A 27,382-nucleotide genomic window follows, 5' to 3' on the forward strand; every position below is an offset into this window, starting at 1 on the left:
TTGTTTGAAATTCCCGCAGACTCCTTTACTCGGAGCCACTCACACAGGCAGAGTGACTTCGAGTACATGGGCACACGTTTGAGCGCTCTGATCACTGCAAGACAAACTGATCAATAATTTAGACACTTCACGGGTTAAATACTCTTAGAGGATTATTGCACCTGTTTAGGGATTTTTAACTCTATTACTTACTCCAAGTTACATTTTTTTGGGGTGGGACTTATCTTTTTTGACTCCACATGGAGGTATGGCTGGATAGGTGGGGTGGATTGGACTTTAGTAGGTGTTGCTGCAAAATCCAGGTCACTACACCTTGTCGGCAATACTCTCTGTTGGACAATTCTAGGTATGTATGGTTGTTAACTTGCACAATATGTATTTAAAGAAAGGTTTACTTCCCATTTTGCACAACCCAAAACTAGCTTTTAACACTTTGCAATATGATCTTGTCGGCATCGGAATATGATGCTTTTGCGGTTTACTTTTGTACATTCGAAATGTTTAGGAGTTGTTGCACCCGATTAGGATCATATTCAGTTCAGGTTATTGCAACAGGGGCACGTACATACCAAGTTTTCTTGGTTTACTGTCATCTTTCTGACAGCTTGTTTATATATCGGCTTGATAAATATGCCGTTTCTACTCAGAACTCTATGAACAGCAGCTCGGACAGGTGCCGTCTGCTGTATGTTACTGGTTATTACTAATGTTTTACGATGGCAATGTGTGATTTTTAACAGATTGGTTTTACTTTTATTCATAAGAAAAGTTGTTTAACTGTTGAATTGCATGGTTACACCCTTTTGGGGTGGGACTTATCCCCCTTGACTCCACATGGAGGTTTGATTGGATAGGTGGGGTGGATTGGACTTTAGTAGGCTCTGCTGCAAAATCCAGGTCACTACACCTTGTCGGCAATAATCTCTGTTGGATATTTTTAGGTATGTCTTTTGTTAACTTGCACAATACGCATTCAAAGAAAGGATTATTTTCTACCTTGTACAATCCTAAACTAGTTTTTTAATACTCTGTAATATGATTTTGCTGGCATTGGAAAACGCTGCTTTGCGGCTTATTTTTGTATACTTGAAATGATTAGGAGTTGTTGCACCCGATCAGGGTTACATTTTAGGTCAGGTAACTGCAACAGGGGCATGCACATACCATGTCCTTTTGGTTCACTGTCATTTTTGTGACAGTTTGTTTATATAACGGCTTGACAAATATGCCGTTTTCATTCAGAATTCCAGGTAAACAGCAGTTCGGACAGGCGCCGTTTGCTGTATGTCACTGATTATTATAATGGTTTACGTTGGCAATGTGTGATTTTTAATAGATTGGTTTTATTCTTATTTACAAGAAAAGTTGTTTAACTGCTGAATTGTACGGTTACATCCTCTGTACCTTTAACAATGGGGCACTGCTTAATGTTTTTGGCGCGCTTTTTTGCTTTAAAAAGAAACTGTTACAGACTTGTTTTAGTACTCTGAGGAAGCTATAGCAGGAGCTGTAGCGAAAACGTTGCTTGTTTTGGGATAATAAAAAGTACGTTCAGATTCATATCGCTGAGTGGACTACTGGCTTTTTGATTACCTCTGTTCCAGCTTGTTCTTCCTATTGATTCTGTTTGCTCAGCAGCCACCTGGGCTTCCCCTCATACCTTCATTTCTCATTAGAAGTTGGACATAGCCTCCAGAGAACGTGCCAACTTTGGTTCCACTGTTCTCAAGAGTCTGTTCCGATAGGCCACCCGGGACAAGGTGCTAGGTACGCGGTCCCATCCAGCAAGAATGAAGGCGAGATAGACAACTTAACATTAAGTTATGTACCTACCACAACGTTCCATGTTAGTTGTCTTCTTCTCGCCTTCTTTCTTGCGTCCCACCATCCTTCCCCCTAGCCTGGACAGACCGAGAGGAGATTGTCTTGTGACCTTTCAATCCTTTTCTCCCACGCTCTACCACCTCTATATTTTCCTCTGTTAGGTTTAGGACACCTCACAGTCAGCCCTATAGAGGTGGGTTACCCTCCTCCATGTTATGGAGTTTTTCTTGCTTGGCCTAGCTTTCAAACGAGATCTGAGGAGTTACCGCCTAGCATTGTGGGATATGGGGGAGCCTCGAGCCGGTGGAATTAGCTCTCGAGCTTTAGTATTGGCCGAGTCGAACCCATCCAGCAAGAAAGAAGGCGAGAAGAAGACAACTAACATGGAACGTTATGGTAGGTACATAACTTCTTATTTTCCAGTAGCTCGAGACCCAACCCCTTATCCCACAATGCACTGCTGGAATTACCTCAGATCTAGTTTGCGCGGCACGGATCTCTTGGTTTCCAGCATTGCTCGAGACTATTATTGGGAGTTTTCAACTTTCAGCAAGTTTTCTATTTGAATTTCCTATATTTTACTATTATAATTCAATACTATTATCTAGTTACCAGTTGTTTTCTGTTTTTCCTTCTTTTTCCCAGTAAAAATCTTCTGATTGCCTTTGGCCTTTTGGCCTTGGGCCTTTTCTTACAGCTTGTTTGATAGAGTTGCCCCTTTGGGTTTTTTGATATTGGATTGCTATAATCCTCTCTAACTTGAACTATCTTATATAGCTAAATAGTGTTGTTACTAGTTGCCTTTTTGGGCTGTGTGTAGTTAATTGGATTAATCCTCTCTAACTTAACTATCTTATATAGTTAAATAGTGTTTTTTTTTCTCTTTTTTTGATTTTGTGAATAGTAGTTAGTACTATGTCTGAAGAGAAGGAAAAGCATCCAAAGTCTAGGTTTAAAAAATGCACAGGCTGCAGACAAAAGATTCCGTTATGGATGCCCATGTGCAGTGTGAATACTGTTTGGGTGAGGTGCATCTGCAGGAGTCATGTAGTATCTGCCACTCTTTTTTTACTAGAGTGCTTGCAGAAAGGAAGAGGAAGTTAATTGATAGGGATATTATCAAACACACTTTCTCAGAGGCATTGTCTGACCAGGATGGGGCCAGCAAATCGTCCAAATCTTCCTCAGAATCCAGGACAAAGAAAGGAAAAAAGTCGGAAAGTGTTGCGACTTCGGTTTCACTGACTTCGGAGCCGACAGTCTGTTCTTTTCGGAACCGGGACACTGCTCTGGAACCGGTTACTGAAAAAAACTTCCTCTCTACTGCTCCATTCGGCTCCATCTATTCACTCCTCCAGGTCTTCTGTCAGTCTGTCTGATCTGGATATGGACTGGCTGGTTCAGAAACTCTTAAAGGCACCAGGCCTAGCTAAATTGCTGTCGGCTCAGACCCAACTGTCGGAGCCGAAGACCATTACTCCTGAATTGTCTGCTCCTCCTCCGAGCCGTACTGAACCTTTGGAGCCGGAGGAGGCAGACCTGATGATTGTGGATACCTTTGAGCCGACACCTGCTCCAATGTAATCGGCTCCATATGCTCGCATGTTCTCGGTGCTGACCAGGGATTCTAGGAGCCGACACTCTCCGGTCGGGTCCGGGGAGGATAGTCGCACAGACTTGGTGCTGACTCTTCCTCTCGCAGCTTCAGCTCGGGTGAGTTCGGCTCCTACCTCGGGCTCGGAGCCCACGGCTTCGGTGCGGGAGGGGATCGCAGCTCCTTCTGATCCGTCTACTCCTTCTCATCAGAGCTGTGGTGCATTCGAAGCCATGAGGCGAGTGTTGTCTCCTAAGACTTCCTCTTCTCAAGGTCTGGCATCTTCCTCCCCTAAAGTGCCTGTGTCAGTTTCTGTTTCCTTTGGTCATCCCAAGTGTAGAGACCCAGAGCCTCGGGTAGCCCCACAGGGCGCTCCCTGTTCTTCTTAGACCTCTCCAAAAGTTTCCCCTGAAGAAGTTCCCAGGAAGAGATTATGCAAGAAGAGGCATTTGGACTCCCCACAGGAGTCTCTAACATCAGACACCAACTTGGATGAATCAGAAGGGTCCCCTAGATCCCCCCCTTTGTGGAGATTCTTGAAATTCTTAGGCAGAGGGGTGATTGGCAGTCCAAGAGCCCTACTGAGGACGAGTCGGTTCTCCTGAAGGCATTCACATCTCAACCTTCCACCTCTTGGGTGTCTCCGCCCTATGATGAGCTTATGGATCTGGTCTCTCATAGGGTGTGGGAGTCACCAGAATCTATGGAACCTGTTCCTAGGAGGCCTAATAAGTTTATTTCTGCCCCCGTAGATAAGTCCTTTTTGACCAAGGGAGTCCCTGTTGTTGCCATGGTGGTGGCAGCAGCCAGCAAAAAGGAAATGTATGAGACTTCCTTGTCTATCCATCCTCCTAACATAGAACCTAGGATCATAGATAGATATGGGAAATGCATGATGTTAAGTTGTCTATCTCACCTTCATTCTTGCTGGATGGGTTCGGAGCCGACCTCGGCTCCGACTCGGCCACTCTAAAAGCTCGAGAGTTGGTTCCACCGGCTCGAGGCTCCCCTTATATCCCATAATGCTAGGCGTGAGTTACCTCAGATCTCGTTTGCCGCTACAGCATCGAGGTGTTGGTTTTTCTACCGGCTTGTTGGTAAGTGTATTTTTTGTGAAATTAGCATACTTAAAACCCTATATTTTTAAGTTTAAATATATTTCCCTTAGTGTAGTGGATTTCTACCCCTTTTTTCCGAAAAATCCCATTTTTTTCCCACAAGAACTTTTAAAGTTCTCTCTCGGGCCTTCTGGCCTTTCCCCATCCCCTAGTGGTGTGTGTGTGTTACTCTTAACTTAGTTAATTGTTTATTTTTGAGTTTTACAAGTAAAATTAGTGTAATCGGTGTCTGTTTGAGTGTGTGTGATTACACTTTTTTGTCTAGGATGTCTAAAGACACAAAGGTCTCAGGCTTCAAGAAGTGTGATGCGTGCTGTCAGAAAATGTCTCTGACAGACGGTCACACTTCTTGTGTCTACTGCCTGGGGCCTTTGCACCTGCAGGACTCCTGTGCTGTATGCCATGGCTTCAGCCCCAGGGTCCTGCAGGAAAGAAAAAATAAGTTGATCCTACGGGGTCTTCTTAAGCCTGAGGATTCCCTTTCTGTCTCTGGGAAGCCCTCTAAGGCTTCTAGGTCCTCGGCTCCAGCTACTGAGCCGAGACCTAAAGCTACAAAACCTATGTCTGCATCGGCTCCGGCTGGAGCCGATGAGTCTACAGCTTCTGTGGTTCCCTCGGCTCCGGCTGGAGCCGAGGTAGTAGAAATTCCCTTGTCGGCTCCGACCAGACCTTCGGAGCCAACATCTAGGAAGAGATCCAGGTCACCATCCCTTGGCTCCGTTCATTCGGCTCCAGCATCTCCTCTGCTGTCTGAACGGAGCCATAAATCTCACTCCTCTAGGTCATCGAGGCTGTCAGATCATGACCTCCAGAGGGTAGTGAGTCGACTTCTTAAGTCCGAGGCACTGGCCCAAATGCTTCAGAGCCTGACTCATCAGTCGATGCCTGCCCCTGTCCATCAATATATTCCTCCTCCGACTCCGTTGAGCTCGGAGCCGGGGCGTTTCGGAATCGAGACTGTGGCAGCGTCGGAGCCGATACAGGTGTCTTCGGCTCCGTCGTCGGCTCCGATTTCTTCTTTCGAGGATTCTCGGCGGACTTCCCTCGTCGGCTCCGAGGGGTGAGTGGCATCGGACCCTTGTCCGACCCGCTCTTCCTCTCGGAGCTTGGCTGGTGAGTTCGGCTCCGACATCGCCTCGGAGCCATCACTGTCGGTGCCGAGGGAGGCTCTCAGCTTCTCGGGCGGGGACCTCTGGCTTTGCCTGACAGGGGTGCGTTCGAGGTCATGCGGAGTGTGTTAGAGCCTGGCTCTACTCCACAGTCGGCTCCGTCCGCCCCTCCCTCACGGTGCCTCAGGTCAAGTCGACTCACTCCCTCATCCCGGACCGCAGAGAGCCAACTCCTCAGGAACCCCTGTGGGATTTCATCCTCTTCGAGGCCTCTCCTGATTTGGCAGAAGAGCCCCTCGGAAGAGGAAGTGTAAGAGGAAACACATTGACTCACCTGAGTCCATCACATCTGACACAGATTTAGATGATTCGAGGGTTCCCCGTTCCCCTTCTGAAGATGTCTCCTTTGCAGACATTCTCGAAATCCTCAAACAGAGGGAAATTGGCCAGCCCTCAGCCCTTCGGAGGATGAATCTGTGTACCTTGAGGCGTTCGGCTCTCGTCCTTCCACCTCCTGGGTGTCTCCCCTTTGACCCCCTCATGCAGGTGGTAGCTAAAGGCATGGACGGCTCCTGATTCAGTGGACCCCACTCCCAGGAGACCCTCAAAATTCATAACGCACCAGCAGACAAACAGTTCTTAACAAAAGGAGTTTCTGTGGATGCTATGGTGGTAGCTGCTGCCACTAAGAAGGAACTAGCTGATCCTTCAGTACCTGTCCATCCACCTAACAAGGAATCTAGGTCCATGGACAGGTGCGGAAGCGGATGTTCTCGTCAGCGACATTTACTATGCGTTCGCTGAACTACCTGTGCCATTTCACTTTCGTCTTCAAAGGGACTTGATTAAAGAAGCGAGTGACATGTTGAAGGACCCTACAGCTGCGGGTTTTCAAGATAAGATGAACACGCATCTGGCTACCCTTAACTCCATAGCCAACTCCTCCATGCGCCTCCTTTCTTATGCGGCTGATGGAGCGAGTAGGGCAGGGACAGGTGTGGCCTTACGTAGGCATGCCTGGATGCGGCTATGCAATTTGCGGACCCCTTCAAGGCGTCTTTCACTAACTCCCGTTTGATGGATCATCTCTCTTTGGTCCTCAAGTGAAAGAAACCTTGACTAGGTGCGAGACTGATGGCAAGACTCTTTCTGCCGTCGGAGTCCGTTTTTCTACTCCTTCTAAGCCTTACCCCAAAGGCCAGAAAAGTGGGAAAATGTGGTTCCGTAAACAATCTCAAGGGACTTCGCCTGACGCACAAAGTCGTTTCCCGCCAGAGGCAGAGGCGGAATAACAATGGTAGACGCCCTCGAGGCAGGGGCTCCAGAACCAGGGCAATCGGGAAGCCTTCTCTGATAAGCCCTTTCAGCATCCCTGAGGTGTTGCCCGACTGCCCACCTTTGGAGGCAGTCGGGGGAAGATTGTCACTGTACCCAGAAGCCTGGCTATCCCTGACTCAAGACAAATGGGTACAGTCCGTCATTTCGAAGGCTATTCTATCCCCTTTCTTGAATTCCAATCCAATCAAAAAAATCCCTTCCAGATGTTCCACCCGCTCAAAGGGATCTAGCGGTTTTGGAAATTTCAAAACTGCTTGCAAAAAGAGCAATTCAGCCAGTTCCAGCAGACCAGAAAGGATCCGGAATCTACTCAAGTTTCTTTTAGTTCCAAAGAAAACAGGGGACTGGAGACCAATTTTGGATCTCAGTATCTTGAACAGATCAGTCAAGAAAACAAGATTTCGGATGGTCACGCTGCAATCCATCCTTCCCCTATTGGGAAAAGGCAACTGGATGTGCTCTGTAGACCTTCAGGATGCGTACTATCACATAAAAATGAACACACGCTCCAGAAGATTCCTCCGCTTCAGGCTGGGAACCAGTCATTTTCAGTTCAGGGCCCTGCCCTTTGGTCTCACCACTGCCCCGGTGTTTACCAAATGCATGGCAGTGGTAGCTTCTCACCTGAGACGACAAGGATTCCAGGTGTTTCCATATTTGGACGACTGGCTCCTCACAGCTCCCACCAAGCATCTCCTTCTGATGGCCAGGGATTACACTTTTCGCATTTGTCAAAAGTTAGGCATTTCAATAAATTGCGAAAAGTCTGTTTTGTCGCCTTGTCGTGCTATTACTTTCATAGGCAAATCTAGACACAGTAGACATGTCTGCAAGACTAACACATCAGAGAATAACAGACATTCACAAACTGGTCTCACTCCTTTTCCACAACAACAGAATCAAAGCCAGGTTAGTTCTGAAAGTGTTGGGAATTATGGCGGTGGCCATACCTCTGCTTCCATTAGCCAGATTCCACATGCGGATCCTTCAATGGATGCTCTTTACACAATGGTCATACCAGCAACTTCCAATGTCTCACACCATTATGATCACGCAAACGTGCAAAAATCATCTCATGTGGTGGATGTCTTCCCCTCAGCTCTTGTTGGGAAGACCCTTTGTTCCACCCCCTCCGGTTGCTACTCTGACAACGGATGCCTCCCTGATCGGGTGGGGGGGGGGCATTATCAGGGCAGGACGGTCCAGGGTACATGGCAACCAGACGAATGCCACTTGCACATAAATGTTCTGGAGATGAGAGCAGTGCTTTTAGCGTTGCAAGCCCTTCAAGACTCTCTTCCCTTGGGAACGATTGCAATCCAGACAGACAATATGTCTGTAGTGTGGTACATCAACAAACAAGGCGGAACCAGGTCATACCCCCTGTGTCGAGAAGCACTCAGATTGTGGCAATGGGCGATTTCTTCTCAGTGGTTTCTGATAGCAACGCACATCCCCGGGAAGTCCAATCAAATTGCGGACAAGTTGAGCAGAGCTATCCTCATGCCTCACGAGTGGTCTCTGAAAGACTCTGTTGTGAGAGAAATTTTCCTCAAGTGGGGTCAGCCTTGCTGCGATCTTTTTGCTACTCCCCAAAACAGCAAGTGCAGAAAATATTTCACTCTATTCCCTTTTCCAGGCCAACCCAGCAGAGACGCTCTAGTCCAAGTTTGGCCCCGGGGACTTCTGTATGCATTTCCTCCCTTCCCACTAATCTCTCAAGTGATACAGAAAGCTATCGCTCAGAAGGCCTCATTGATCCTCATTGCTCCTTACTGGCCTCGACAGGTGTGGTTCCCCTTTCTACATCAATTTCTATTGGAGCGACCGTGGCATCTGGACCTAGTTCCAGATCTTTTGATCCATCAGTCGGGTCAGTTACATCGCTCCCTCCCCTCTCTGAACCTCACTGCTTGGTTCCTCCAGTTCCAACCTTAGCCAGGCTTCCTCAATTATCTCACTCCGTTCGAGATATTTTGATAGCTTCCCATAAATCTTCCACTCGGAAGATTTATTTAAGTAAGTGGAAACGCTTCACATATTGGGCTCAAGGAAGGGACATAGATCCTTTCACTGCTTCCATCCAAATAGTCCTTGATTTTCTAGCTGAACTCTTCCATGCAGGTTCATCTCCCTCTACTCTTAAAGTTCAATTGGCAGCTATTTCTAACTTTCATGTGGGTATTTCTGAATCTGCCTTAATGTCCCACAAGCTTTGCAAAGCATTTTTGAAAGGAGTTTTTCTTCTCAGACCTCCTATAAGAAATCCTCCTTCTCCTTGGGACCTAAATTTAGTTCTTGCTTCTTTGATTCTTCCCCTTTTCGAACCTGCAGTCTCCTGTTCTTTAAAATTGCTATCATGGAAGACTCTCTTTCTGGTAGCTATTACTTCAGCTAGAAGAGTTTCAGAACTTCAAGCACTCAGCTGTCGACCTCCTTATCTATTATTTCATAAGGACAGGGTATCCTTACGAACGAACCCGTCCTTTTTGCCTAAGGTAGTCTCGACGTCAAATCTAAATCAAAGCATTGACCTCCCTGTTTTTTTTCCAGAATATTCCAATAGATCTGAACAAAAATTACACTGCCTGGATGTTCATCGTCAATTGAGGTACTATTTGGACAGGACAAAACAATTCAGAAAATCTGACCAGCTGTTTGTCTCCTATGCGGAAGGCAGAAAGGGACTTTCAGTTTCAAAGGTATCATTATCCAGATGGCTAACATCTTTGATTTCCCTTGTATATGAAATTAGACACCAAAAGCTGCCTAATAAACCTAAGGCCCATTCCACCAGAGCTTTGGCTACTTCTTTAGCCTTCCAAGACAGACTGCCTATTGACACCATTTGTGCAGCGGCTACTTGGGCTACTCCTCACACTTTCATTTCTCATTATAAGTTGGATTTAGCTTCTAGGCATAGAGCTAACTTTGGTTCCACTGTTCTCAGGAGTCTGTTCCGTTAAGCCACCCGGGACAAGGTGCTAGGGACGCGGTCCCATCCAGCAAGAATGAAGGCGAGATAGACAACTTAACATAAAGAAGTTATGTTCTTACCATAACGTTCCATGTTAGTTGTCTTCTTCTCGCCTTCTTCTTGCGTCCCACCCTCCTGCCCCCTGGCCTGGACAGACCTAGAGGAGTTGTGATTGTGACCTCTCTTTCTACCACCTCTGTACTTTAGGTATATGCTCTGCTGTGCATATTTCCTGGATCAGGATGTAGGTCACCCTTCTCTTCTCCCTTATTATAGAGGTGGATTTTGTTACTAGTTATTCTATTACTATTATAGGCTGGGACTAGCTTACAAACGAGATCTGAGGTAACTCACGCCTAGCATTATGGGATATAAGGGGAGCCTCGAGCCGGTGGAACCAACTCTCGAGCTTTTAGAGTGGCGAGTCGGGCGAGGTGCTCGAACCCATCCAGCAAGAAGAAGGCGAGAAGAAGACAACTAACATGGAACGTTATGGTAAGAACATAACTTCTTTTTTAGTTCAGTGACTTTCACACTTAGGTCACTGAACTACTTGACCCATTTTACCAGACTGCAGAGAGATCTCGTTAAAGAGTTGGGAGATACTCTTCAGGGTGCTGTAGCTACAAGTGTATCTGACAAAGTTGCTACCCAGCTTGCTACCCTTAATTCGATAGTTAACTCGTCCATGCGTCTCGTATCTTACGCAGCTGATGGTTCCAGTAGAGCTGCAGGTACAGGAATTGCGCTTCATAGGCATGCCTGGATGCAACTCTGTTCCTTCGCGGAACCCTTCAAGTCTTCCTTTACGAATACCCCGTTTGACGGCTCATCCTTGTTTGGGCCAAAAGTGAAGGAGAGTTTGACCAGGTGTGAACAAAAAGGAAAGACTGTCTGCCGTCGGAGTCCATTTTTCCACCCCCACTCGACCGTTTCCTAAATGTCAGAGGGGAGGAAAGATGTTCCGGAAATCCCAAGGAACCTTTCAAGACACATGTGGAGCGCCCCCCTCCAGAGGCAGAGGAGGGGGCTACAATGGAAGACGCCACCCTCGTGGCAGAGGGGGTCTGCAACACCAGGGTGACAGAGATCACTTCTCTGGTCAGTCCTACCAGCGCTCCTGAAGGGAGGCCCAGCTGTCCTACTCTGGAGACAGTCGGGGGTCGCTTGTCATTGTACCCAGAAGCCTGGCTAGATATAACAAATAACATTTGGGTACAAAGCATCATTTCCAGAGGGTATTTCATACCGTTCTCCACCCAGCCTCTTCCCATTAGAAAAATCCCGGACATTCCACCCAGTCACAGGGAACAAGCAACAATAGAGGTACACCGATTGCTAGAAAAAAAGAGTCATCCAGCCAGTCCCAGCAGACCAAACAGGATTCGGAACTTACTCAAGATTCTTTTTGGTTCCAAAGAAAACATGGGACTGGAGACCCATTTTGGATCTCAGCAGACTCAACCAATTTGTGAGGAAAGAGAAGTTCTGAATGGTCACGCTACATTCCATACTTCCCTTTTTAGGGAAGGACAATTGGATGAGCTCGATCAATCTCAAGGATGCGTACTACCACATAAAGATGGCCAGACCATCCAGGGATCACCTGCATTTCTGGCTGGGAGCCAATCATTATCAATTCCGAGCTCTGCCCTTTGGTCTCACTACAACCCCCAGAGTGATTACCAAGTGCATGGCAGTAGTCACGGCTCACCTGAGGCATCTAGGATTCCAGGTGTTTCCGTACTTGCATGATTGGCTCCTTACCTCCACCACCAGGCATCAACTTCTTCAAATGAGAGAGGCTACTCTGACACTCTGCGATCGGCTAGGCATTACAGTCAACTTTGAAAAGTCTGCCTTGTTGCCATCGCAGCAAATCGTTTTTATAGGGACAGAATTAGACATGTCAACCACCACTCTTCATCTTCCACCAGAAAGGGTTTGTATTCTTTGCCAACACATCACGTCCTTGGTATCAAAGAACAGAGCACCAGCTGCAGAGGTATTGAAAGTACTAGGATTGATGGCAGCAGCAATCATGGCAATCCCGTTAGCAAGAATGCATATGAGGATTCTTCAATGGCTCCTATTCACGCAATGGTCTTACCAAGAACTTCCAATGAATCACACAATCCTGATAACCAATTCCTGCAAGAAGGATCTTCAGTGGTGGTTGACTTCTCTTCATGTCACAATAGGACGTCCCTTCATGCTACCCCATCCATTTGCCACTGTGACCACGGATGCTTCCCTGATAGGGTGGGGGGGCATTTTCAGGGAAAGACTGCCCAAGGCACATGGACAGATCAAGAACCACATCTGCATATCAATGTCCTGGAGATGAGAGCAGTGCTTCTTGTTTGTCTTTCGGCTTTTCCTGGTTATGGGTCGCCACAGCAGAACTCCAGTCCACTAATGATTGGCAGTTGTTTTTTTTTTTTTTTGTGTTTTTATGGTGTCAACAAAGGCACACCCATTCAATGCATGTCTTTCGAACGCCCACTCGACCGCGGGAAGGACATGTAGACTCCAAACAGAAGGCACTCCCAACCCAAGCCGAGAATTGAACGGGTGAACCTCTTGCTGTGAGGCAACAACGATGAGAGCAGTACTACTAGTGTTGCGATACTTTCAGGACTCTCTTCCTCTAGGGACAATTGCAATACAGACAGACAACATGTCAGTGGTCTGGTACCTGAACAAGCAAGGCGGGACCAAGTCTTACCCCCTTTGCTGAGAAGCCCTCAGAGTATGGCAGTGGGCAGTGTCATCCCAGCGCTTTCTGTTAGCAATGCACATCCCTGGCAAATCCAACGTTATAGTGGACAAACTGAGCAGAGCAATTTTATTGCCCCACGAATGGTTCCTCAAACAACAGATTGAGGACAGGATTTTCTGCAAATGGGGCCAGCCTTCCTGCAACCTGTTTGCCAGTCATATCAATAACAAATGCAGAAGCTATTTTGCCCTGATTCCCCCGCCAGGTCAATCCCTGAGGGATGCTCTTGTCCATGATTGGCCCCTGGGTCTCCTTTATGCATTTCCCCCAATTCCTCTGATACCCAGATTTTTACAGAAAGCAAAGTCGCTGGGATGGACAGTCATCCTTATAGCCCCTCATTGGCCTTGGCAGATTTGGTTTCCGTTTCTTTACCATCACATTCTGGAAGACCCATGGATCCTGGACCCAGTTCCAGACTTATTGACACATCCGTCAGGGGATCATCATCCATCATTGCAGACAATGAAGCTAACTGCTTGGCTGCTCCAATTCCCCACATAGCCAGGCTTTATAATATTTTCCATGATACTAGTCAAATATTGTTGGCTTCCCATAAGCCTTCCACTAGAAAATTGTATCGTAGTAAGTGGAAGGGATTCTCCATTTGGGCTTCCTCTCATAATATTGACCCTTACCAAGTGCCATTATCTTCTATTTTACAATTCTTAACAGAAATTTTCAACAAAGGAGCAACAGCTGCTATGGTGCAGGTACAAATAGCTGCTATATCTAATTTCCATCTAGGGATCGATGGATTGAATATTATGGCTCACCAGTTGTCTAAAGCTTTTCTAAAAGGTTCCATTCACATGAGGCCTCCAGTGAAGACTCCTTATTCTCCCTGAAATTTGAATTTTATGTTATCTCGCATCATTCTTCCTCCTTTTGAGCCTGCATCATCTTGTGAGCTGAAATTTCTGTCATAGAAAACTATCTTCCTAGTAGCCATCACTTCAGCCCACAGAGTGTCAGAGCTCCAAGCCCTGCCCATCAAGTCTCCTTATACACATAGCTCGATGTTCACATACAGCTTAGATTTTATTTAGACAGAACAAAAGACACTAGGAAATCAGATCAGCTTTTTGTGTCTTTTTCTGAGGCCAGGAAAGGTAAACCAGTTGCCAAAACAACTCTGTCTAAATGGCTGTCAGATTGCATCACTTACACCTATTCTTGTCATAAAATGCCCTTGTCTAGTGAGGTGAAGGCTCATACAACCAGAGCAGTTTCTACCTCTTCAGCTTTTCAAGCCAAATTACCTTTGGACAACATCTGTGCGGCAGCCACATGGTCTAAACCTCACACTTTTATAACTTATTACAAAGTGGATAAGGCCTCCAGGGATAGGGCTTCATTTGGTTCTACGGTTCTGAAGAGTGTACGTCCGTGAGCCACCCAAGATTAGGGTGCTAGGAACGCTACCCATCAGTGAAGAATGAACGGCGAGATTGAATAACCTCACATAAAGAAGTTATGTACTCACCATAACGTTCCATGTGAGTTATTCCATCTTGCCTTCATTCTCACATCCTTCCCTCCTTCCCCTTCCTGGCTGGCAGTTGACCTGGAGGCTGTCTTCATTCTGGTCTCTCAATGTGTCTTCATTCCTAGGCAGAATAATTATGGTATCTCTATATGGTACACAGCAAACAAGATGGTAATTCCAGCCGTGCATTGTTTGATAAGGGGTTGGGTCTCAAGCTACTGGAAAACTTTGAGCTTGCTAGTCGGCCGTAACGGAGCCAAGGATCGGCTGCAAACCCATCAGTGAAGAATGAAGGCGAGATGGAACAACTCACATGGAACGTTATGGTGAGTACATAACTTCTTTATTTTCAGGATGGAGCAACAGTATTGCTTCCTTTCATTATCTATGGTTACTACATACACAAATTGTACAATTTCTGCATATATACTTACTGTTCACCTTACTGTAACAGTTGTAAAAAGTTTAAGTAATTTTGGATGCCTGTTGTATGGTGTTAATATTTGGCTAGTACTGAGAATTGATCTACCGTAAACATGCCTTCACAGCAGATTTCCAGGTTTGAAGAATTGAAAAGACTGCTTGACTATACTGCTACATGTTGGTCTCTACAGACAGCTATGCATGTATGTATCTTTGCAGGTATGAGACTAGCATTGGTCCTCTCAGGGAAATACAGAGAAGCATGGAAAAATTGCACATCACAGACAGCAGAAGGGGAAATACAAGATCTGATGTTGTCAGTTTTCATTCTTCCTCAACTGTTGGGTTCAGACCCGACACTTGGGTCCAACTCAGCCATTAATTTAGCTAGTGGCCACCAGAAAACTCTTGAGGTTCTCCCTTACCCACAATGCACCAACCCCTAACATACCCCAGATCTGCTTTGTCGCTTTCGCAATTAAACGTGGTCATCTTGAGCTCACAAGCAATTCATTAAAACAATAAGTGTTTTAAAATTTCCTTTTCAATTTTTTCTTACTAATTAATTCTCCCTTTTATTACACTATGTGTAGTTTTGCATACTGTAGTTGGTATTGTTTGTTTTTTATTTTTGTCTTTTTACACTTTCTGTGTATTTCTTAATACCATCATTGGTATCTCTCTTTTTTTTTTTCTTTCTTGATTTATAAAAAAAGTGACTCTACTTATTATTATTAATTTTTTGTTATAGTGTTTCAGGATGTCAGAAAAAGGCCCATCGGGTTTTAAGAAGTGAACATAGTATGGACAGAAGTTGCCCTTGTCCGATGCTCACACTTTATGTGTATTGTTTGGGCCCTGACCACCTTCAAGTTGATTGTGCTATTTGCAAAAACCTTAATCTGCTTGCCATTGCAGATAGAAAAAATAAGCATATTTTGAAAAGATTACTTCCTACATTCTTCTCATAAGCTATTGCTGGGGCTCAATCCCCCAAAATCTAAATTAAAGGAACCTTCCACCAAATCTCCTAAACTTTTAGGATCCTCGACTCCATCATCCTCAGAGCCACCAAAGAAAAAACATTACTTGGATCAGAAGGCTGTTGTGATTCTACCAGCATCAAATCTAACAAAACCCTCCTCAGATCCAAACACTTTGGATCTGAGACTCTTACCCAGAACCAGATACTCCTCGAGTTTGGATCCGTACCTTCTAGAGTACCTTCTCCCTTTTTGGAATGCAGGGCTTCTAAGTCCCCATTCCTAGCTTCCTCTCATTCTTCCAGAAATTTGACTGAAGCTGATGTGGACAGAATGATGACGAAATTCCTCTAGGTACAAATACAGAGGGGAGTTCTCACAGCTTCTACCCCATTGGGTTAGGAGGTCCATCTTTCTAACACTCCGCCGATTTCAGCTCCTCTCTGATCTGACCAGATGTATCAGAGCCCCTGTTTCCAAGCCTTCTAGGTCCATCTGGTTCGGATCTGAAGATATTCTTATCTTCAGATGCAAAGCTGTCTCTGAGTACACCAGCTCCGATGTCTTTGAAGATGGATGACACTCGGAGCAGAAGCACCCCTATCAGGTCTGAGGCATTAAAGTCTACTCTGAAGTTTTTACAGCTGTGTCTACCCCTTGCAGCCACAGCACTGGACAGCTTGGCACCAACTTCCACCATGGACAGATTGCCTTTGGGGCAGGGAGGACAGATGGGCCAGAAGCCTGGCTTCCCGGCTCCATTGTTTTCCTTTTCCGTGGAGCGTTCTGCCTCTGAGGTAGTGAAGAGTGTGTTATCTGCTCTGGTGAGATGGACGGATCCTACCCCCTTGGATCTTCCCTCTGGTTTCTGTGTGTCTTTGTACCATGAACCCCTACATTCTACGCCACAGGGACAACCAGTCCAAAATCTCCAAGTTATCCAACAGGGTATTTCAATCTCTTCCGATACTTCTCCAGAGCACCTCCGAGAAAGTCCCAAGGAAGAAGAAGTGTAAAAGGAGGTACTTCGACTCCCCTCAGGATTCAGTCACAGAGGATACTGATTTTGATGCAGGGGTAGGGACCCTAAGATCACCACCTGGAGTTGTCTCCTTTGCAAACATCCCTGAGATCCTTAAGCAGAGGGGTGGTTGGCCCTCCAACAACCCTTCACCAAAGGAGTTGGTACTCATGGAGGCTTTTGGGACTGGCCCGTCTACTTCCTGGGTTACTCCACCCACCAATGAGTTAATTGGTTTGATCTCTAGGTGAGCATGGAAGGAGCCTGATACAGTTGAGCCCATCCCCAAGAGACCGGATTGGATTCTGGCACCTCCTGTAGGAAGGGAATATTGGAGCAAGGGAGTGCCCGTAGATGCCATGGTCATGGTGGCAGTTACCAGGAATGAACTTGGTGAACAGAGTTCCTTTGTCCATCCACCAAACATGGAATCTAGGATGTTGGACAGATTTGGGAAGCATGTGTATGCTTCAGCAACGTTCGCTGTCAGGTCATTGAATCACCTGGCACACTTTACAAGACTTCAAAGGGACATGATAAAAGAACTATCAAAATCCATTTCTGGGACAGCTACTGCCGAGGCTTAGACTTCTGTGTCCTCACAGATGGCTATCCTGCAATCCATTTTTAATTCGTTAATGAGGCTTATATCACATGCAGCTGAAGGTGGCACAAGGGCGGCAGGTTTAGGCATTTCCATTAGGAGGCATGCCTGGATGCACTTGGGTGATTTTGCAGAGCCTGTCAAGTCCTTGTTCATCAATGTACCCTTCAACAGCATTTTGCTATGTGGCCATAAAGTTAAGGACACACTCTCCAGGTGTGAGCAGGATGGAAAGACCATCTCTGTAGTGGGAGTATGTTTCTTGACCCCTCAAAGGACCTTTTCTAGGAACTAATGGGGAGGGCAAAAAATATGGTTTAAGAAGCGAATAACTAAACGTTGATCACTAATAATCACACACACAAAACATTGAACAGCAGTTACCACTCAGGGAAACAATGCTGTTGCCCAACAAAAAAAAATAAAATAAACACAAATAAAGTGGGGGACTTTGTCCCCCACACCCCCCTGATGTGGGGAGTTGTGCCCACCACACACCCCTAACTAAATATAACAACTCTGAGATTGCTCCACATTGAAGAAAGGGCAAACTCCACTCAACGGCCAAACCACTTGTTTCCGAGTGGAAACTGCCATTCGTGGTTCGATTATTAGTGATCGACGTTTAGTTATTCGATTAACTAAACATTTAGTCACCTAATATAGACCCCAAAAATACTACACCTGAAATGTGCTTTTAAAAAATCCCAGTTTTTATTTTATTTAAGCAGTTATGTCTGTAACTTAGCCCCTTGTCAATGTGGCTGGACTGCTGCACTGATTTTTACTGTGAAGTACACTGCAAACTGTTAGCATTAAGATGAATAAGTCTATGTCTGGCAAAATTATCTGACAACTCTAAAACATATCTTATTCAAAAATTACTATTCTTAATTGCTAAGCTTTTGCAGCTTTGTCACCTCATGACCCACATAATGATGTTTCTACGATCCATGTGGATATAGTTCCCCCAGGGGCAGAGGGGGGATCTCAGATGGAAAACACTGCCCACGTGGCAGAAGAGGCTCACAGAACCAAGGGTCTAGATATCCCTTCTCTGAAAGACACTATCAGCGCTCCTGAGTGGAGGCCCAATTGTCCACCTTTGGGGGCAATCGTGGGTCATTTATCCCTGCAATAGAGAGCCTGGCTAGACATCACAAAAGATACGCGGGTGCAGAGGATTATTCCAGAGGTTATATAATTCCCTTTTCCCTTCCACCTCCATCTGCAAGCAAATTTCCCAATGTTCGACCCAGCCAGAGGAAAGCTGCAGAACTGGAAATACAAAGGCTGCTAAAAAAAGTCATCCAAGAGGTTCTAACAGCCCAGATGGAATCTGGAACTTACACATGATTCTTTTTAGTGCCAAAGAAAACAGGGGGCTGAAGACTAAAATTGGATCTCAACAACTTGAACAAATCAGTTTGACACACAAAGTTTTGGATGGTTGTGGTTCAGTTCATTCTGTTCTTTTTGTGCAAGGATGACTGGATGTGTTCAATAGACCTTCAGGATACATACTACCACATAAAAATGAGCAGACAATTCAGAAGGTATCTACAGTTTCAGCTGGGAGCCAGTCATTACTAGTTCAGAGCACTACCCTTTGGCCTCACCACAGCCCCCAGGGTGTTCACCAAACTCATGGCAGTGGTGGAAGCTCATTTCAGACTTCAGGAATTCTGAGTGCTTCCATACTTGGATGACTGGGTCATTACCAAGGTGACCAGGCATCTACTGATAAGAACCTGAGATCAGATACTCCAGACTTGCTCCCACCTGGGGATAACCATAAATTGCAACAAATCTCAGAAACATCTCAAACACTGGAATTCATAGGAGCAATTTTCAAGACAGTATCAGTGATAGCTTCTCTTCCTCTCTCAAGTACAAACTATTAGATTCCAGGTCAGGAAAATAATTTGCAGTACCACAATCGTAGCCTAATCGATTCTGCAGGCATTAGGCTCAATGACAGCAGCTATAATCCTAGTTCCTCTAGCAAGATGTTACATGAGAATTCTTCAATGGATGTTAGCAACACAATGGTCTATTCTTTATCAACACATGTCAGCCCAAATCAGAAACACTCAAGCATGCAAAAGATATCTTTGGTGGTGGATTCGATCAGAACAGGTTCTACAAGGCTGTCCTTTCATTCTTCCTCAGCCCAAATGTTATAGTTTCACCATGGATGCTTCCCAGATTGGGAGGGTGGGGGGCACTTTCTGGGGAAAACAGTCCAAGCCACTTGGTCCCCCAAAGAGGCCAATATGCATATCAATGTCCTGGAAATGAGAGCAGTGTTCTTAGTGTTGCAGGCCTTCCAGGACTGTCTCCCTTTTAGGACAATTACAATTCAGATGGAAAACAACAGTGGGGAACCAGATCTTTCCCCTTGTGTCAAGAAGTCCTCAGAGTGTGGCAATGGGTGATCTCTTCCAACTGCTTTCTTGTAGTAACTCACATTTCAGGGAAGTCCAACATAATAGCAGACAAATTGAGCAGGTCCATTCTACTACCTCACAAGTGGTCTCTCAACATGAAAGTGGCAGAAACGATTTTCCATCAATGAGGCCATCCTTGCTGCAATTTGTTTTGCATCTTCACTAAACAACAAGTGCAGCAGCTTCTTTGCCCTGATTCCCCCACCAGGGGAATCACAGAGGGACACAGTGCGCCACAATTGGCCCCCTGGTCTATTCTATGCCTATCCCTCAACTCCCCTAATTCTGAAATTTTTGCATAAAGCTGCCCGGTTGAAGAGCAAAGTCATCCTCATTGCACCTTACTGGCTTCGGCAGATTTGGTTCCCCTTCCTTTGGCCTCTTCTGCCTTGCCCATCTTGAATTCTAGATCTGATTCCAGTCCTCCTGTCTCACCCGACAGGCATGACTCATCTGGATATCTCAAACTTCAAGCTAATATCATGATTTCTTCAATTCCTTTAATAGCCAGACAACCAATGCTGTCTTCCCATGTTTGAAATATACTTTTATCTTCCTATAAGGCTTCTACAAGAAAACTTTACATAAATAATTGGAAAAGGTTTTTTTTGGGTATATCCAAAACATATTGACCCCTTCTCAGCCTCTATTCAGAGTGTCCTTGAATTTTTGGCAACGATTTTTAATGAAGGATCTAGCTCCTGAATGGTTAGAGTTCAGTTAGCAGCAATCTCTAATTTTCATATTGATTTGAGAATTCTTCCTTGGCTTCATCTAAGCTTTGTAAATCCTTTTTGAGAGACACTGTCATGCTGAGACCACCCTATAAAGACCCTTCTTCACCATGGGATTTAAATTTGGTACTGCAGGCCTTATTTCATTCCTCTTTAAAAGCAGCAGCAAAATGTGATCTTAAATTCCTGACATGGAAAACTTTCTAGTGGCTACTACCTCTGCTAGAATTTCGGAACTTCAAGCATTGTCCCCTAAGCCTCCCTACTTGATTTTTCACAGGAATGAAATCACATTATGTACCAACCCTTCTTTCCTTCCTAAGATGGTGTCAGAATCCAATATCAACCAATCCATTATCTGCCAGTCTTCTTTCCTAAATTTGCAAACAAAAGGTGAATATATGTTGCAGTTATTGGATGTTCACAGACAATTGTGTTTTTACATATACAGAACAAAATAAATTAGAAAGACAGCTCAGTTATATGTGTTCTTTGCAGATTCTAAATTGGGCAAATCAGTTGCAAAGGTAACTTTAGCCAGACAGCTGATGGATTGCATAACATATGTCTACAAGTTGGGTCTATCCTTACCAAAACCTTTAAGAGCCCATTCAACTAAGTCCATGTCAACTTCTTCAGTGTTTCTATCTAGGGTTTCCATGGATGATGTATGTGCAGGATCTGTTCTGGAGGGGAAGAGCTTCCTTTGGCTCAACTGTGCTCACAGATATCCTTCCTTAGAGTCCACCCTGGATTTTAGGTAACTGGGGACTGTAGCCAACAGTTGAGGAAAGAATGGAAATTGACAACATCAGGTAAAAAGTTATGTACTTACCAGAATGGTCCATCTGTATTGTCACTTTTCATTCTTCCCCAGCTTCTCACCCATCAACCCCAAGTCAGGTCTGGGGAGGACAGTCGGATCAAATTGTCGATTCTGACTCTGCCTCTCGGGGCTTCGGCATGGATGAGCTCGGCTCCTACCTCTGGTTCGGAGCGCACTATCCCGGTCCCAGGGGTATTGATGGTTTCCTCAGATCTGTCAGTTCCCTCACATCAGAGCATAGGTGCTATCGATGCCATGAGGAGAGTCATGTCTCCTAAGACATCCTCGACCTCAGGTCTGGCTTCTTCCTCCCCTAAAGCACCTGTGTCTGCTTCTGACTCACACATCCTGACTAAGCGTAGAGACCCAGAGCCTTAGGAAGCTCCATTGGGTGGCCCTTGCTCTTCTGAGACCTCACCAGAAGCCCCCACTGATGAGGTTCCCAGGAAGAGATTGTGTAAGAGGAAACATCTAGACTCCCCCCAGGAGTCTTTAACATCTGATACTGACTTGGATGAGTCAGAAGGGTCCCCACGGTTCCTCTCTGAAGATATCTCATTCGCTGAGATACTTGAAATCCTGTGGCAGAGGGGTGACTGGCAGTCCAAAAGCTCTACTGAGGATGAGTCAGTTCTCCTGAAGGCTTTCAGGTCTCAGCCCTCCACCTCTTGGGTGTGTCCACCCTTCGATGAGCTGATGCAGCTGGTCTCACGAAGGGTGTGGGAGTCTCCAGATACTATGGAGCCTGTCCCTAGGAGGCCTAATAAGTTCATTTCTGCCCCCCTTGACAAATCTTTCTTGACAAAAGGTGTGCCAGTTGATGCCATGGTGATGGCAGCAGCCACCAAAAAGGAAATGTCTGAAACGTCCCCGTCTATCCATCCTCCTAACAGAGACTCCAGGATCATGGATAGATATGGGAAGCACATGTTTAGTTCGGCAATGTTTGCTCTTCATTCGCTCAACTATTTAACCCATTTTACCAGGCTACAAAGAGATCTCCTTAAAGAGCTAGGAGATACTCTTCAGGGTACAGTAGCTGCAGGAGCTACTGACAAAGTTGCCGCGCAGCTTGCTACCCTCAGTTCTATAGTAAACTCATCCATGTGACTCATTTCATATGCAGCTGATGGAACGAGTAGGGCAGTGGGTACAGGAGTTGCTCTTAGTAGACACTCCTGGATGCGCTTGTGTTCCTTCGCTGAGCCCTTCAAGTCATCCTTCGTGAATACCCCCTTTGATGGCTCATCCCTTTTCGGGTCTAAAGTGAAGGAAACCTTAACCAGGTGTGAGCAGGACGGAAAGACTCTGTCTGCCATCGGGGTCTATTTTTTGACCCCTACCAAACCCTATCCTAAGGGTCAAAGGGGAGGAAATATGTGGTTCTGAAAAGCCCAAGGAGCCTTTCAGGACACAATTGGTGAGCCCCCATCCAGAGGCAGAGGAGGGGGCAACAATGGAAGATGCCGCCCTCACGGCAAAAGGGGTCTGCAACACCAGGGTGACAGAGATCACTTCTTTGGGAAGCCCTACCATCGCTCCTGAAAGGAGGCCTGACTGTCCTGCTCTAGAGGCAGTCGGGGATCGCTTATCTTTGTACCCAGACACCTGGCTCAAAATAACAAAAGACAGCTGGGTACAAAGTATCATTTCCAGAGGAAATCCCATTCACCAGACACCCGCCACACATAAGAAAAATCCCGGACTTTCCACCCAGTTGCAGTGAACAAGCAACAATAAAGTTCCACATGTTGCTAAGAAAAAGAGTCATCCAACCAGTCCCAGCAGAGGTGACGGGATCCAGAACTTTAGTTCCAAAAAAGACGGGGGACTGAAGGCCCATATTGGACCTCAGCAGACTTAACAAATCTGTAAAGAAAGAGAAGTTCCAGATGGTCAAGTTTCAGTCTAAACTTCCCTTCTTAGGGAAAGACAATTGGATGTGCTCAATAGATCTCAAGGATGCGTACTACCACATAAAAATGGCCAGGCCATCCAGGGATCATCTGCGCTTCTGGCTGGGAGCCAATCATTACCAGTTTTGAGCCCTGCCCTTTGGCCTCACTACAGCCCCCAGAGTATTCACCAAATGCATGGCAGTGGTCACGGCCCACCTGAGGCATTTTGTATTCCAGGTGTTTCCTTACATAGACAATTGTCTTCTTACCGCCACCAACAGGCATCAACTCATTCAGGCCAGGGAGTCCACTCTGTCACTCTGCAATCATCTGGGCATTACAGTCAACTCAGAAAAATCTGCCTTGTCTCCATCGCAGCATATCGTTTTTATTGGAGCAGAACTGGACACCACCACCACCACACTAAGGCTTCCAACAGAAAGAATCTTTCTTCTTTGTCAGCATGTCAACATTTTGATATCCAAAGACAAAGCTCCAGCATCAGAAGTTCTGAAATTGTTAAGCCTGATGGCAGCAGAAATTCTAGCCATACCACTAGGTCGTATGCACATGCAGGGATACTACAATAGCTGCTATTCACTCAATGGTCTTACCAAGAGCTTCCCATGTCTCGCATGATAATGATCACAAATTCCCTCAAAAAGGATCTTCAGTGGTGGTTGACCTCAGTTCATGTCACGATAGGTTGCCCATTTGTACTACCCCCCTCCAGCGGCCATGGTGACTACGGATACTTCCCTGAATGGGGGAGGGGGTATTTTCAGGGAAAGACAGTCCAAGGCACATGGACCAATCAAGAGAAACATCTGCATATCAATGTCCTAGAGATGAGAGCAGTACTTTTGGCATTGCAGTACTTTCGGGATTTTCTTCCTCTGGGTATGATTGTGATTCAGACGGACAACATGTCAGTGGTCTAGTATTTGAACCAAGGAGGAACCAGGTCTTACCCCTATTGTTGTGAGGCTGTCAGAGTATGGCAGTGGGCTAGTTCCACCCAGCGCTTTCTGTTGGCAGTGCACATCCCGGGGAAATCCAATGTGATAGCAGACAAGTTGAGCAGATCAATTTTGTTGTCCCACGAATGGTCCCTGAAGAAAGAAATAGCGGACAGGATATTCCGCAGGTAGGGCCAGTCTTGCTGCAACCTTTTTGTCGTCACATGAACATGAAATGCAGAACCTACTTTGCCCTGATTCCCCCTCCGGGAGAAGCCCCAAGGGACGCACTTGTACGCAATTGGCCTCCGGGTCTCCTCTATGCATTTCCACCAATTCCGTTGATACCCAAGGTTTTACAGAAAGCAAAATCCCTGGTAAGGACCATCATTCTAATAGCCCCTCATTGGCCTCATCAGATTTGGTCCCGCTTCCTTCGACTTCATCTTTTGGAGGACCCTTGGATTCTGGACCCAGTTCCAGACCTTCTGACACACTCATCTGGGGAACTTCATCCCTCTCTGCAGTCCCTGAAGCTGAAAGCTTGGCTGCTCCAATTCCCATCATAGCCAGGTTCCATAACCTTTCCAATAAGATGAAACAAATTCCTTTATCCTCTCATAAATCTTCTACAAGGAAGCTATATCTTAGCAAATGGAAAACATTTTCTATATGGGCCTCTAAAAACAATATTGATCCTTACCAAGCCCCCATGGCCTCCATTTTAGAGTTCTTGACTATGATTTTCAACAAAGGAGCTGTAGCAGCAACAGTTCATGTTCAACTGGCTGCCATTTCTAATTTCATCTTGGTTTCGAAGGATTGAATATTATGTCACAAGATATCCAAAGCTTTTCTCAAAGGGACCTTTCATATTAGACCTCTTGTGAAATCTCCCTATTCTCCATGGAATCTAAATTTTATGCTTTCCCCATATAATTCACCCGCCATTTGAACCAGCTTCCTCATGTGACCTCAAGTTTTTGTCATGGAAAACCATCTTTTTAGTAGCTATTACTTCTGCCCTCAAAGTGTCAGAGCTTCAGGCTTTATCCATCAAGCCTCCTTATTTGATATTCCATGCTGACAGAGTCTCACTTAGAGCAAACCCCTCCTTCTTGCCCAAAGTTTGCACTGAAACTAATCTCAACCAAATTATTGATTTGCCAGTCTTTTTCCCCAACCATTCAAACAGTTTAGAGTACATGTTGCACAAACGTGATGTTCACAGACAGCTCAGATTTTATTTGGCTAGAACAAAAGATTTCAGGAAATCAGACCAGCTCTTTGTTTCATTTTCAGACTCCAGGAAGGGTAGACCAGTGGCTAAAATAACTCTTTCTAAATGGTTATCTGATTGCATCACATGTGCTTATTCAGCTGCTAACATGCCTTTACAGTATAAAATTAAGGCTCACTCAACCAGAGCTGTTTCTACATCCTCTGCTTTTTCTGTCAGACTTCTTCTGATAACATTTGCACAGCAGCCACTTGGTCAAAACCTCATACCTTTACCACTCATTACAAAGTTGACAAGGCCTCCAGGGACAGGGCCTCCTTTGGATCCACGGTCCTGAGAAATGTACTCCCGTGAGCCACCCGAGGTTGAGGGTGCTTGGGACGCTACCCATCAGTAAAGAATGAACAACAAGATAGAACAACTTCACATAAAGAAGTTATCTACTTACCATAACGTTCCATGTGAGTTGTTCATCTCGCCTTCATTCTTACGTCCCTCCCTCCTACCCCCTCCTGGGCTGTTAAATTACCAAGATGCAGGATCCATCCTGTTTGCTCAATCCTTCTATACCTTTTCTTGTGAGTAAAAGAATGACATATGGTATTATTGTATGCAGCAAACAAGATCTGAGGTAACTCTAGGTGCATTATGGGATAGGGACTTGGCCTTCAGCTATTTAAAGACCTCGAGCTTTGCAATTAGCCCATCAGTAAAGAATGAAGGTGAGATGAACAACTCACATGTAACGTTATGGTAAGTACATAACTTCTTTTTACATTAAGTACCTTAGAGAACTGCACTTTATTTTGATGACATACTGATTTTTTTATGTAAATTGCAGCATTGAACATTCAAGAAATATAAGTGCATATTTTCTTGTTTTTCAGACAGTTTATTTTAACATTATTTTCCTTCTGTTTGTCATTTGTTTCTGTTTCTAGTCAATGTTGAAAGAATGTAGACTGCCACTTCCTACTGCATACCAAAACTGTTCTGCATGGAATGCTGGGGATCTTGGTCCTTTTCTACACCTGTGTCTCTTAGATCAGAGTTTTCCTGCTTTTGTGGAGCAAGTAGAAAAAGAACTAAGAAAACTGACTGAAGAATGAACACACCTTCTAAGAGTGTTAGCAAGTGATTTCAGATTTTTTTACTGATACTCTAATACAAGGCAGTGAACTAGTATCGAGTAAAGAGCAGCTATTATTTTTTATTATTGCAGGTATGAGAGGGAGCTTCTGTTCCTCGGACTGATTTATGGGGTTGAGGGGAGGACTTTTGTGTAGCGCTGTATATGTAAAACTTTAAATCTGAATAAATCTGATATTTGCTGCGCATCAGGTTGAATTTGTTTGACTTAATTCTTTACCCAGTAAATCACAGCCTCTGACACTCATATCAGAAATTGAAATTCACTCCATATGCACAACAGATATGAATAAATTGTTATGACCATGATGATGGTTGTAATCTAGCAAATGCATAAAAGGCAGCATACAATGTCATAAAATACCATAGAATTGACAGATAAATGCATAAAAATGTTAATGCATCAGCAACAAACTCGGAATTCAGAAAGGCTTACTGTATTGTGGAAGCCTTTACTCCAAAGGTTTCCACAATGCAGCAAGCCTGAGTGATTCAGAGACTTCTCTCCTGCTATAGTTTACATAGGCACTGGCGGTAGCATGGACATTGGTCTTTTGGGTGCAGCGTTTGGATGAGTGGCTAATGGTAATTATCCAGGACCTCTCTGACGGAATTAGTGCCTGCACCATTAATAATGTGGTAGGGTGATTCAGAGAATCGCCCTTCCACGTTATTTTTCTCACAAGGAGAAAAACAGTGTAAGCTGTCAAAAGACAGCATGCACCCATTCATTCATATGGATTGGTTACAGCTTATAACATGTCTGCAGATAGGTACTACAGAGCTGTTTGTGTATGTGAATCTGTAGGGTCATAAATGCAGCTGTATAGGTGTGTGTGTGAGCACCTGTCTGTCTGGTCAGCC

General features: G+C 45.2%; 1 protein-coding gene across 2 annotated transcripts in view; it reads left to right on the forward strand.

The window, feature by feature from the left end:
- The window catches only part of REC114 (REC114 meiotic recombination protein), a 1,356,532-nt gene extending 1,329,822 nt beyond the window's left edge, over positions 1-26,710 (forward strand). For both annotated transcript variants that reach the window (XM_044077559.1, XM_044077560.1), the window contains one exon: positions 26,311-26,710. In XM_044077559.1, coding sequence (XP_043933494.1) covers positions 26,311-26,478 — 168 coding nt within the window. In that variant the 3' untranslated portion in view covers positions 26,479-26,710. The remainder of the gene's footprint in view (positions 1-26,310) is intronic.
- The last annotated feature ends 672 nt before the right edge of the window (positions 26,711-27,382 follow it).

Source organism: Protopterus annectens, chromosome 7.part0 (assembly GCF_019279795.1).
Source record: "Protopterus annectens isolate FY-2018-M chromosome 7.part0, PAN1.0, whole genome shotgun sequence".
Lineage (NCBI taxonomy): Eukaryota > Metazoa > Chordata > Ceratodontiformes > Protopteridae > Protopterus > Protopterus annectens.